At 40.4% G+C, this 12,935-nt stretch overlaps 2 protein-coding genes across 8 annotated transcripts in view; one reads left to right on the top strand and one right to left on the bottom strand.

Moving 5' to 3' along the window:
* The first annotated feature begins 2,144 nt into the window (after positions 1–2,144).
* The window catches only part of ALG9 (ALG9 alpha-1,2-mannosyltransferase), a 97,721-nt gene continuing 86,930 nt past the window's right edge, over positions 2,145–12,935 (top strand). For 4 of the 7 annotated variants that reach the window (XR_009215570.1, XR_009215569.1, XR_009215568.1 and 1 more), the window contains exons 1-4: positions 2,178–2,378; positions 3,355–3,493; positions 5,004–5,138; positions 8,478–8,548. Coding sequence is in view for 4 of the 7 variants with exons in the window: in XM_058446518.1 (XP_058302501.1) it covers positions 2,248–2,378; positions 3,355–3,493; positions 5,004–5,138; positions 8,478–8,548 (476 nt within the window). In the remaining 3 variants the exon portion in view is untranslated. Of the gene's footprint in view, positions 2,379–2,437; positions 2,953–3,354; positions 3,494–5,003; positions 5,139–8,477; positions 8,549–12,935 lie in introns of those variants that run through there. The other 3 variants (XM_032167354.2, XM_058446520.1, XM_058446519.1) reach the window with 3 other exon arrangements.
* Positions 9,267–9,485, bottom strand: LOC116477213 (guanine nucleotide-binding protein G(I)/G(S)/G(O) subunit gamma-5-like). The gene has a single exon (XM_032761712.2). It carries the CDS (start codon positions 9,474–9,476, stop codon positions 9,267–9,269), a length of 210 nt encoding a protein of 69 aa, XP_032617603.1. The 5' UTR covers positions 9,477–9,485.

The following is a 12,935-nucleotide window of genomic DNA, read 5'->3' as shown; positions in this document are numbered from 1 at the left end:
TAATGCAAACGAGATAATGATGACCTGGACCAACGTGGTAAAATGTTGGGTTGGATAATATTTGGAAGGACTTGCTGATGAATTAAACATTTGCATGTGGGTGAGAGAGGTGTGGGGTTAGAGAAATAAAGGAATTAAGCAAGACTACTAGGTTTTTGACCTGAATACCTAGAAGATTGGAAGTGTCATTAACTGGATTGGAAACACTGCCATACGAGTAAGTTTGGGGAGTGGGATAAAGAATCAAGGGCTCTCTTACAGACACATCTATTGCTGAGCTCTCCACGTTGACTATTTTGCTAATTGATGGCAGGTAATGTGATTTATCCCTTTCTTCTATCCTCAATAGTGCTTGGTACATGGATAAGGTAGTGTTTGAAAGCTGGATCTTAAAACAAGGGCAGGAATGTGAAGGGAGGATTGTTAGGCAAGTAGGGTGTGCATTTCAGGCAGAGGACATCCATAAACAGATATAGATAAGAGAGCATTTGGGGGCACTTTCTAAGCTAGTTAGCTGGAATGTAAAGTGTGCATAGGAAAGTAGTGGGAGATAAGATAAGAAAAGGTAAGTTGGGGCTGGAGTTCATGAAGACCAAATGCTAGAATAAGGAGTTTGTACTTTATTTGGTAGGCAATAGGAAAAAATCCGGTGGTTTTTTATTAAGGAAGTGACGCAGAGTAGTGCTTTGGAAAATTAACTGGATAATGTTGCACAGGATGAATTTGAGATGAGTGATCCCTGTGGAGATGCTATTGTGTTAGTCCTAGGTAGACAGGTAGGGAGGGACCTGCATTAGAGTTAAATGAAAAGGAGGAGATGGGTATATGAGATACAGTTAGGCTGGGTGCAGTGGCTCACGCCTATAATCCCAGCATTCTGGGAGGCCAAGGCAAGTGGATCACTTGAGGCCAGGAGTTCCAGACCAGTCTGGCCAACATGACAAAACCTAATCTCAACTAAAAATACAAAAATTAGCCAGTGTGGTGGCGCACGCCAGTAGTGCCCGGTACTAGGGAGGCTGAGGCACGACAATCTCCCAGGTTGCAGTAAGCTGAGATTGTGCCACTGCACTCCAGCCTGGGTGAGCAAGGAAGACTCTGTCTCAAAAAAAAAAAAAAAAAAAAAAAAAGAAAAGAAAAGAAAAAAAGAGATAGCTAAGCTGGATATTTGAACTTGGTAACTAATGACTGCATGTGAGAATTGAGCAATATGATCAATCTCCATTTTCAATACTTGGTAATTTTTAGTAGGAAATCACAACCTTCTGAGACCTCGTCAAGATTAGCATTCCCTCTATAAACTTGTCCCAGTTACTGGCATGGAGCTCGACAGGGTAGGATATAGCTCTGTGATTAGAGGAGTGGATAGAGTGTCAGGATTAGATGAATGGCCCCCAAGATATGGAGATCACAGGTATGATATCATCAATGTGCTAGTATAAAAATGATTGTAGGAAATGAAGACCTTTCGCCCGATCTGGTGGGAAGAGCATGGGCTTTCCGGTAAGACAGTCCTGGGCTGGAATATAGCTCCACCATTTACTAGCTCCAAGTTTATTTAGTTTCCTGATCAATAAAACAAGGTTGTTGTATTACGTTTAAAAAGGATAAAATACGTAAAATGCCTACCACAATGCCGTGGTAGTGATGACAGTAATGGACATCTGGTTCAATTTGCCGCACAGAATTTCATCTGTCTACACTCTGCCACTACCGGTTTGTCTATCTGAAGCAGTTTTTAGCTACAGGCTGTCTCTGTCACTCTTACCAAAATACAGAGAAGGCAAGGTGTTAAAAATGACATTTTAAGGACCTTTTAGTAGATAGCTGTGCTGTGATATTTAACTGAATACTTCACATCTCACTATGTAGATTTCTTTAATCACTTTCTATTTGTTTTTTCATTTAAATAGGGGAGCTGAGAGGTGATTTTTTTTTTTTTTTTTTTTTTTTTTGAGAATGGAGAATGCTGAAAGGTGACAGAAAAGAGAGTTGGAGGGAGGTAGGAATGGCTAGAATTAGAGGCAGGTGGATGGGACAGCCCTGATGAAGAAACTCCTCAGGTTGTATTTTTTCGCTAGTCGGGGATCTGCCCCAATTGGCCCAGTAACGCTATAATTTAGTATTTTCTGCGCATGTCAAGATCTTTTGTCCCTCGGCGGACTCCGTTTGCCAGCCAAAGCTATGTCTCCGCGCTCACCGACTTCATAGGGCGCCGAATTCTGTCTTTTTTTCCCCAAGCTTGCCATGGCTAGCCGAGGGGCTCGGCAGCGCCTCAAGGGCAGCGGGGCCAGCAGTGGGGATACGGCCCCGGCTGCGGACAAGCTGCGGGAGCTGCTGGGCAGCCGAGAGGCGGGCGGCGCGGAGCACCGGACCGAGTACGTGTGCGGCTCGGCATGGGCGTGGCCGGCCGGCGGGGCGGTTCGGGGCTGCCCCCGGGAGGGTCTTAGCTGTGGCGCGCGGGGCTCCGTCCGGCCTGGCTTCCCCGCTGGAGGCCCGAGCTCCCTCTTCAGCTAGGTCCTATTGGTCTTCCTGGGCGGGTCAGCATTCAGTCTTCGCCCACCTTAGATCCCTCCACTGCATTGTAAAACTGCCTTGGAGTGCGGATCTGTGATGCTCCTTGGCCAGGCCTAGAGTGGGCACAGCCTCTGTGGGAGATGGTGACAAGATCAAAGAGTATACCTTTTACGGCTGTTCCTCACAGCTCCTTTTATTCTCCCTCAAGTCCCGACCCTTTACTGTGCCCATCCACCCCGCCATCACCTCTTCCCAAACCCTGGAGGCTGCAGGTTAGAACTGCATTAAGGGAGCTGTCAGCATACGGAATTGGAGTAGGCTATGTACCTTGCATCTAGGCTTCTGTCTGAACATAAGGGGGAATGAATAAAGCCATGAAAAGCAATGACCTTGTTAAGAAAAGAAAGAAAAGAATGACAGCTTTGTGGCCTTCAAGTGAGTAATTAGTTGGCTTGGGATAAATGGAGTGTCATCAATGCATTGAGCTAAAGTGTATGAGTTAATTTATGCCTTAAAAGCAGGAAGTGGAAGGAGTGATTGAGTGATTCAAGTCAATTCTTCAGAAGGCCGAGACAGGAGGATTACTTGAGCCTAGGAGTTTAAGTTTAAGTCCAGCCCTGGGCAACATAACAAGACCCTATCTCATAAAAAATTTTTCTTAAAAATCTGAATTTTTATTCATTTTACTGAGAAAGAACAACTAACCATTCACCTTTTTAGGTGAATAACTTAAGTCCTTTGATGTCCCTTACCCTTTTTGTCCTTTCTATCTAGATTTAGGTCTTCTGATTAGCAGGTCCTTCCTGACATGCTTTTTTTTTTTTTGCTTTTGAACAGGTTATCTGGGAACAAAGCAGGACAAGTCTGGGCACCTGAAGGATCTACTGCTTTCAAGTGTTTGCTTTCAGCAAGGTTATGTGCTGCTCTCCTGAGCAACATCTCTGACTGTGATGAAACATTCAACTACTGGGAGCCAGTAGGTGATTTCTTTAATTTTCTCTTTTTGTTCTTGATTTTGCAGCATAGGTGTTATTACCAATCGAGAGACAAATAATATACAAATGTGACAACTAATAAAATAACTATTTTCTTAAAAAACAAAAACAAAAACAAAACCAGGCCTATAATCCCAGCACTTTGGGAGGCCGAGGCAAGTGAATTTCCTGAGGTCGAGAATTCAAGACCAACCTGACCAGCATAGTGAAACCCCGTCTCTACTAAAAATACAAAAATTAGCCGGGCGTGGTGCTGGGCACCTGTAGTCCCAGCTACTCGGGAGGCTGAGGCAGGAAAAATGCTTGATCACGGGAGGCGGAGTTTACAGTGAGCCGAGATCACACCACTGTACTCCAGCCTGGGCAACAGAGCGAGACTCCGTCTCAAAAAACAAAAAACAAAAAAAAAACAGAGATGGGGGCTCATTATGTCACCGAGGCTGGTATTTAGCTCCTAGGCTCAAGCGATCCTCTCACCTCGGCTTCCAAAGTGTTGGGATTACAGGCATGAGCCACTGGGCCTGGCCAGTAACATGTTTTCACTTTTGTATTCTAAGCAGATGATTTACCTGCTATTGAAGGCTGTAGGGAATTTAGCTGGTTTACACAAAGGTGTAATTTGTAATTTTCTTTTCTTTTTTTTTTAAATGAAAATAATACCTGGAGATAGTTTTTAAAGTTAACAATTACTAAAATACCTAAAGGAAAAACAGTAGCTTTCTATTCCACTTCTCGTGTCCAAATCCTACTTTCCAGAGGCAACCACTTTTTTTCACTTTTTAAGTTATGTCTTCTGACGGGCAAAATAGTGTTACTAAATAGTATGCTTTTACTGCTATTTATTGATTTGCACATTACCTGTTGACTTTTATTATAGAAAATTCAAAGGTAAAATTTTCTGATCACATTTTGAATTAAAAAAATGAAGGAAGAATGTTAAGTGTCGGTTGTTTAAGGAAAATATAACATTTAGAGGTTTTCTGTTTTGGCTAACGAGTATTGAGAAAAAATAAGTAGAAGGTAAAATTTAAGCTTTCAGTGTTGACCAAACAGCAATCTTGTAAAATTTATAATATCTTAATATTTTAAATATTGTATCATTTTGATTCCTTTTTTATCTATCAATTGCAGATCGCCCAGGCTGGTGTGCAGTGGCATGATCTGGGTTCACTGCAACCTCTAATTCCTGGGCTCAAGTGATTCTCCTGGCTTAGCCTCCCAAGTAGCTGGGACTACAGGCATGCACCACCATACCATGCAAATTTTTTTTTTTTGTAGAAATGGGGTTTTGCTATGTTGCCCAGGCTTGTCTTTACTGTGCTCAAGCAGTCTGCCTGCCTTGCGCTCCCAAAGTGCTGGGATTATAGGTGTGAGGCACCATGCCTGGCCTGCCTTGGTCTTTAATATTTCTGCTCAGAAACGTCACTTGCATCTGCTTAACTTAGATTTTTGGCCAGTATAACCCTGAATCTATCTGTTTTGTATTTTTAGACACACTACCTCATCTACGGGGAAGGGTTTCAGACTTGGGAATATTCCCCAGCATATGCCATTCGCTCCTATGCTTACCTGTTACTTCATGCCTGGCCAGCTGCATTTCATGCAAGAATTCTACAAACTAATAAGGTAAGGGCAGACCAACCTGGAAGCAATCACAATTGATCAAGAGGTGAGTCTCTGGTATAGTTTTGAGAAAAGGACAAAATAGATTGGAAGTTAAAAGGGAACTTTTTTTGAAGAAGAATCATTTTTCCATTCACCATTCAACAAGCATTAATGGAACAACTTTTATTTGGTAGACACTGTCTTAAGTGCTGTGGCTATAACAATAAGCAAGCCCCTGACTTAATGAAACTTGTAGTTTAGTGGAGAAGGTGAACATTGAACAAATCATTCTAAATATGGTGGGTCTTATGGAGGAAAAGTACAGTGTACGATGGAATAGCATATTAGGAGGGTCTAATTTAAGTAGAGTGCTGAGAAATAATTAGGTGTTAACTGGGACCTAACCTGATTAGTTTTCAGAAATTTGACTATGATGCGTCTTGGTGTGGATTTCTTTGGGTTTGTCCTGTTTGGAGTTTATTCAGCTTCTTGAATCTTTAGGCTTATTCCTTTTGCCAAATTTGGAAAGGTTTTAGTTTTTATTTTTTTGACTACTTTTTCAGCCCTGTCCTGTTTCCTCTTCTTCTGGAACTTTGATGATGTGAATGTCAGATCTTTTGTTATTAGTCCCCCAGGTCTCTGAGAGTCTGTTTTCAATTTATTTTCTCTCAATTGTCAGTGGAGGCCTGGTAGGGAACCTCGAGTTCTACCTGCACTTGGCGGTAACAAGGTAGAGACTTCCCACTAACGCTCTTTCTCTGCTAGGTTAGTGGGAAGTAGTATCAAAAGAAGCCAGCTAAAACAGAAGGCTTAAATAAGATTGTAGGAGCACAGCAGTGCAAAGAAAGCATACTGAGCCCATGAATAATCCAGAATCTCATAATGCAATACCTAAAATGTCCAGCTTTCAACTAAAAATGACCTGTCATACCGAGAACCAGGAAGATCTCAAACCGAATGAACTGTTGTTCACATTGAGTAATTTCTGTTCTTCTGTCTTCCACTTCACTGATTCTTTCCTATGTCCCCTCTTCCAATGTTGACCCCGTCCATTGCGTTTTTAGTTTGTTCTATGTATTTTTTCAGTTTTAAAATTTCCATTTGGTTTTTCTTTATATCTTCTAATTTTTTTTACTGAGACCTTCTCCTTTTTCATTTGCTTCAAGCATATTCTTAATTATTCACTGAAATATTTTTACAAAGCCTGCTTTAAATTTTGTCAGATAATTCTAATACCTCTGTCATCTTGGTGTTGGAATCTATCAATGGACTGTTTTCATTCAGTTTGAGATTTCTACAAGACCTGGTAGGATCTATTAAGGTATTAGACTGTTGTTCTTTTCCCCCCAAGTCTGTTATGTAAAGCCACTGAAAGGTTTTCAGACAAAAGAGTGATTTACATTTTAGAATGATCAGAAAGGTGGCACCCGCAGAAAGTGACAAAATACTGTCTCTCCCTTCCTATCCAGTATCTCATTTCTGTTTTTTTGTTTGTTTTTGAGATGAAGTCTCACTCTGTCGCCCAGGCTGGAGTGCAGTGGTGGGATCTCAGCTCACAGCAACTTCCATTTCCCGGATTCAAGTGATTCTCCTGCCTTAGCCTCCTGAGTGGCTAGGATTACAAGCTTTGAGCCCCCACGTCTGGCTAATTTTTTTGTATTTTTAGTAGAGACAGGGTTTCACCATGTTGGCCGGTCTGGTCTCAAACTCCTGACCTCAAGTGATCCGCCTGCCTTGGCCTCCCAAAGTGCTGGGATTACGGGCGTGAGCCACTGCACCTGGCCTCATTTCTGGTTTTTTTTTTTTTTTTTTTTTTTGAACTTGTCAAAGGAAAGATAATAAAGGGTGAAGGGCTCAGTAGAAAACTAACAATGTGCTATGCAGAGGTTTCTATTTCCATTTGGCTGTCTACTATCACTTCAAATTTTACATGTTCAACACAGAATTCTTCCTCTTCTCTAATCCTGTTACATCACTGATGTGCACAGCAAGTGAAATGGAAAGCAAGATTTCTCTTCTTCTCTTGTTCTTATTTCCAATCTCCTTTTTCCTAGCCATTCGGCAAAGGGGAATTGTAGCTTAGAGAGTCTTAGCCCCAGCATCATAACGCTGAGTAGAGAAGGATGGTTGTTTCTGAGAGAGAGTGTGGTAACAATTGCCACGTCTAGTGATAGCTACCTTCTCAATCTCTTGCTACCCCAAGTGAAAGCACCTGTGTATTGTCTCTCCATGGACCTGTTTGTGAATTTCTCTGAAGTGTACACTCAGGAGTGAGATCCCACATGTAGGCCCATTTTTTGTTTGTTTGTTCTTGAGATGGAGTCTCGCTTTGTCACCAGGCTGGAGTGCAGTGGCACAATCTCAGCTCACTGCAACCTCCGACTCCCAGGTTCAAGTAATTCTCTTGCCTCAGCCTCCCGAGTAGCTGGGGTTACAGATGCTTGCCACCATGCCTGGCTAATTTTTTTGTATTTTTAGTAGAGATGGGGTTTCACCATGTTGGCCAGGCTGGTCTCGAACTCCTGACCTCAGGTGATCGGCCCACCTCGGCCTCCCAAAGTGTTGGAATTACACGTGTGAGCCACCGTGCCCGGCCAGTTATACTATATATTAAGTAGTGTTTATGTTCTGAGAAATTCAGTGCTCTTAACCATATGGTATTCTGTAGTATAAAGCTATTTAATATAACCCCTATTTTATTATTTTTATTTTTTAAATTGATGTCAATTATAAAATTAATAAAGCCATAAAACAGAACCTTGGAAGATAGGAGGAAAAATACTCATCTAAATCTACCAGGCTGCTGTAGCTACTTTTACCATTTTATTACATTTCTTTCCAGTCTTTCCATATGCATATAGTGTCCATAGCTATAACTGATGTATAAATAATATTGTATTGTACATTTTCACTTAATATTTTGTCATAATCACTACCTTATATATTATGGTTGTTGAAGAAGTGCTTGTTGAATGAGCATTATATTGCAAGAATGTTTTCACTGTCTTCGTAACCATAAATTTTAATAGCTGTATAATTGTCCATGAGCTAGATGTAGCCTAGTTTATGTAATCATTTCCCTATAATTGGATATTTTGTAGTTTTTGAAACAGTTTTTACTAAAACTGCAATTAACATTTTCGTGAATGGAGCTCTACCTCCCAACCCCCACCAGCTGGAGTGATAGAAGTAGGTATACTGATACTGAGTCAAGGGATATGAAACTTCTTGATCCATGTTGCTTTTCAAAAGAATTACCAATTTACAGTGTTATTGACAATAAATGAGAGTGGTTCATGTTTACGAGTTTTTCTAGCTCATATCTGTGACTTCTGTTTTCTTTTTCTGGGTTTCTTTTAGATTCTTGTGTTTTACTTTTTGCGATGTCTTCTGGCTTTTGTGAGCTGTATTTGTGAACTTTACTTTTACAAGTGAGTATAAAAACTTTGCTTCTAAAAGTGCTATGAGGAAACCCATTATTGCATAGATTATCTCTTGTGATAGTCTAGGCAGTAATTAGAAATAGAAAACACTTGGCCGGGTGCGGTGGCTCACACCTGTAATCCCAGCACTTTGGGAGGCCAAGGCGGGCAGATCACCTGAGGTAGGGAGTTCGAGACCAGCCTGACCAACATGGAGAAACCCCCATCTCTACTAAAAATACAAAATTAGCCAGGTGTGGTGGTGCATGCCTGTAATCCCAGCTACTTGGGAGGCTGAGGCAGGAGAATCACTTGAACTTGGGAGGTGGAGGTTGTGGTGAGCTGAGATTGTGCCACTGTACTCCAGCCTGGGCGATAAGAGCAAAACTCCATCTCAAAAAAAAAAAAAGAGAAATAGAAAACACTTTCCTTCTAGCTCCTGATATATATATCATATACATATTTTATTTTTCTGGGAAAGAAAACTTTTTTTTCATACTGAGTTTTATCGTATGCTGCTGCCAGTGTGGATAAAACAGTTACCCTTGTGAAATAGAAATTCATGAAAATTCAGAGAAGTAGATGTTAAAGACTGACGAAAGTAGAAGTTAGTATATTATAGCACATGTGCTACAGAGATAAGCTTTTGTACAGGCTTCAAATTTAGCTCTCTTTTGAATATCCACTGGATCATAGGAAGTGGTTTGGGAAACTTTTGAAATTCATTTTACTGCAAAAAAGAACAGATTTTCTGGGGTCTGAAGGGATTTGTACTTGAAGATACTCCAGTCAGCAGAGGGTCATGTTGAACATTCTGCAGACAGAATTGTTTGAAGTCTGCAGCTGCCTGGGAAACTTTTATGCAGTTGAGCCTGGCCTCCAGCCATGGCTGTTGAACCACTTTCTTCATAGCGATGATGCTGGAGGAGCCAGACATGGTGCACGCGAGGGCCGGGCCAATTCATGGGTTGGTGGGTCGTGGGTCAGCACGGCCTGACTGAAAACTTCTTGCTTTTATTTATTGTTCTCTTCTTTTTCTTTTTTAATTTTTATTTTTATTTCAATAGTTTTTGGGGTACAGGTGGGTTTTGGTTACATGGATAAGTTCTTTAGTGGTGATTTCTGAGATTTTGATGTACTCGTCACCTGTAGTTCCTGATGTTAAATCTGAAGTGTGACTTCTTGTTTGAAACCAACAGCTGAAGGGAACACTGTACTTCTAATTATCGTTTTCTTTCCTGAGGTCATAAATACCATATCCTTATATCATTCATTTTAATTCTGTTAAAAACTATCTAACTGGTCTTTACTTGATAGGATTTTAGTAGAACCCTATTTTCGGTCCTAAGATACAGGATCGTGATTTGCCTCTGCCCTACAGCTTAGTTGGTAAACTACTCCCGGTGTGGGATATCACTGCTCTTATTTGCACCCAATATATTGTCTTTCACAAAGTACCTATTAGTTGATTGAATATTAGTTGGGACTATTAAGCATTTAAGTGTCCCAGTAATAAATATAGCCACCTTTTTTACGTGATAACTAACAAACATCTTGTTTTAATAATGCTTTAGTAATATATTTAAAGGTATTTCGACTTAGTGATCATTATTTAACATCTTCCCACAGCTAAAAATGTCAGATTTTAAAAAATGTTTGGCCTTGACTGAATGGAGTGGAGGGAAAAAAAGTAAAGCTAGTGCTTCCTTTGAGGATTGTAATCGTAAATTGGTCTTCATATGGGTTTGGGCCTGAATTCAAATCACCTACATGGTCCTTCAAGCCCTAAGCTGAGAATTTATTATATTTTATTTATTTTGTTTTATTTTTGAGACTGTCGCCCAGGCTGGAGTGCAGTGGCGTGATTTCAGCACACTGCAACCTCAGCCTCCCTGGTTCAAGCAATTCTCTCATCTCAGTCTCCTGAGTAGCTGGGATTACAGGTGCAAACCACCACGCCTGGCTAATTTTTTGTACCTTTAGTAGAGACGGGGTTTCACTGTGTCTTGATCTCCTGACTTCGTGATCTGCCCGCCTTGGCCTTCCGAAGTTCTGGGATTACAGGTGTGAGCCACCAGGCCCAGCTGAGAATTTATTTTAAGTTGTTCTGGGTTGGTAGTGCCCGTGGCATCTGGCAAAAAATTTCTCTAGAGAAATGGACCCTTAACCCAAGTGTCTGAAAATTACCAGAGATAAAGTTCTAGTGAACAAGAAATTATAATAAAAATAAATCAAAGCACAGAAGGGAGCAAAACATTATGGGTGGGAATCAGCAGAAATAACAGTCAACAGAACGTTCACCTGAAAAACTTCATTTATTGGGAAATAGGAATATAATATAAGTATATTTAACATTTTCAAACAAGTAAAAGAACCAACAACATGAACAAGAAACAAGAGATGACCAAATAAATTTAAAAAAAATCAGAACTTATAAGAATCATATATGTAATATTATGTAATATGAATAATATGTATATAATATTTATATTTAAGACAGTAAATAAACAGCAGATTAGACATTCTGATGAGTAAACTAGTAAGTTGGAAGATTGATTTAAATAAATTACTCAAAATGCGGTACAGAGAGACCAAAAAAAAGTAATATAAAGAGGTTAAGAAATGTGTAAGCCACGGCTGGGCGCGGTGGCTCATGCCTGTAATCCCAGCACTTTGGGAGGCCGAGGCAGGTGGATCACTTGAGGTCAGGAGTTCGAGACCAGCCTGGCCAACATGGTGAAACCTCATCTCTACTAAAAATACAAAAGTTAGCCAGGTGTGGTGGCACATGCCTGTAGCCCCAGCTACTTGGGTGGTAGAGGCATGAGAATCACTTGAACTCAAGAGACGGAAGTTGCAGTGACCCAAGATCACACCATTGCACTCTAGCCTGGGCAAGCAAGACTCTCTCTCAAAAAAAAAAAAAAAAGTAAGAAAGAAAGAAATGTGTAAGCCAGAGTTGAAAGAACTAATATACATCTAATCAGATTGTAGAAGGAGATGATAGAATGGGGAGAGGCAATATTCGGGGTATTAATAGCTGAGAATTTTCTAGAAATGTTGGGAAAAAAAGATGCTAATCCATGGATTTAGTAAACCTAACATATCCCAAGCTAGATACATAAAAAATTAGTGTAGTGAAACTGTGTAAAACAATAGAGACAAAGAGAAAGATTTTAAAAGTTGTCAGAGAACTAATAGAATACCTACAAAGGAGTGTTAGGCAGTTACACTGACAGAAGACTTTTTAACAGCCAGAAGACCAAAAAAGAATATCTTCAAAGTGCTGAGAGAAAATAACTTTCATCCTAAAATTGTATATTAGGTTAAGCCATCTTTTAAGACCAAGAGCTAAATACAGACTTTTCAGTTTAAAAAAAAAGAGAGAAAGGAAAAAAAAAGGAAGAAGCCTGTAATCCCAATGCTTTAGGAGACTGAGGCAGGAGGATCATTGAGGATTGCTTGAGCCCAGGAATTTGAGATCAGCCTGGGCAACATAGCAAGACCTCATCTCTACAAAAAATTAGCTGGATGTGATGGCACATGCCTGTAGTCACAGTTACTCCTAGCCATTCAGGAGGCTGAGGCAGGAGGTTCCGTTGAACACTGGAGTTCAAGGATACAGTGAGCTATGACCATGCCACTGCACTCCAGCCTGAGCGACAGAGAGTATGACCCTATTTCGGAGTCGGGGGAGGGGCGGAAGAAAGGAAAAAAAAGGAAACCAACCAACCAAAAAAACAGAATTTATCATTAACAGATTCTTAATTGAAATAACTTCTAAAAGAGATACTTAGGAAAAAGCAAAATTATTTCAGAAAGAAGCTCTGAAATGCAGTAAGGAATCTGAGCTAGGAAATGATGAACACGTGGGTATGTCTGAACAAACATCAACTAAGTGAAGCAGTAATAATGCCTAAATACGTTTAATACGTTTAATTTGTGGGGTTCACATCTACAAGAAAGAAGTAGAAGAAGATACGTAATTGCTTACGTTTGAGAAACACTGATTTAACCACTTATTCACATTTTCATCTGTCTCCTAGCCTTTTTTTCTGACAACTACCATTTATTGAACAACTGTGTGCCAGGCACTCTCCTAAGCACTTTTCCTTGCATTGTCCTCACAGAAACCTTAACAAGTTTGTGTTATTATCGTTATTTTATGCTTGAGGAATCAGACAGAGACATTATTCAACCAGAGTAGGGTTCCACTGCTAGTAAGTGGCAGAGCCAGAATTTGAATGTGTGCCCACCTGTATCTGAGGCCTATTGTTTTTCACCACATCATTCTATTTTTCACTTGATAGATATAATCTTAGCATGTAAAGAATGCATTTTCTTTTAGGTAGGAAGCTTCTCTTCTGTGTCAGAAATAATAATGTTTGGGTATCTT

Source organism: Hylobates moloch, unplaced genomic scaffold, assembly GCF_009828535.3.
Source record: "Hylobates moloch isolate HMO894 unplaced genomic scaffold, HMol_V3 SCAFFOLD_11, whole genome shotgun sequence".
Taxonomy (NCBI): domain Eukaryota; kingdom Metazoa; phylum Chordata; class Mammalia; order Primates; family Hylobatidae; genus Hylobates; species Hylobates moloch.
Note: the sequence above shows the minus strand (reverse complement) of the source record. Positions and strands in the feature narration are given on the sequence as shown.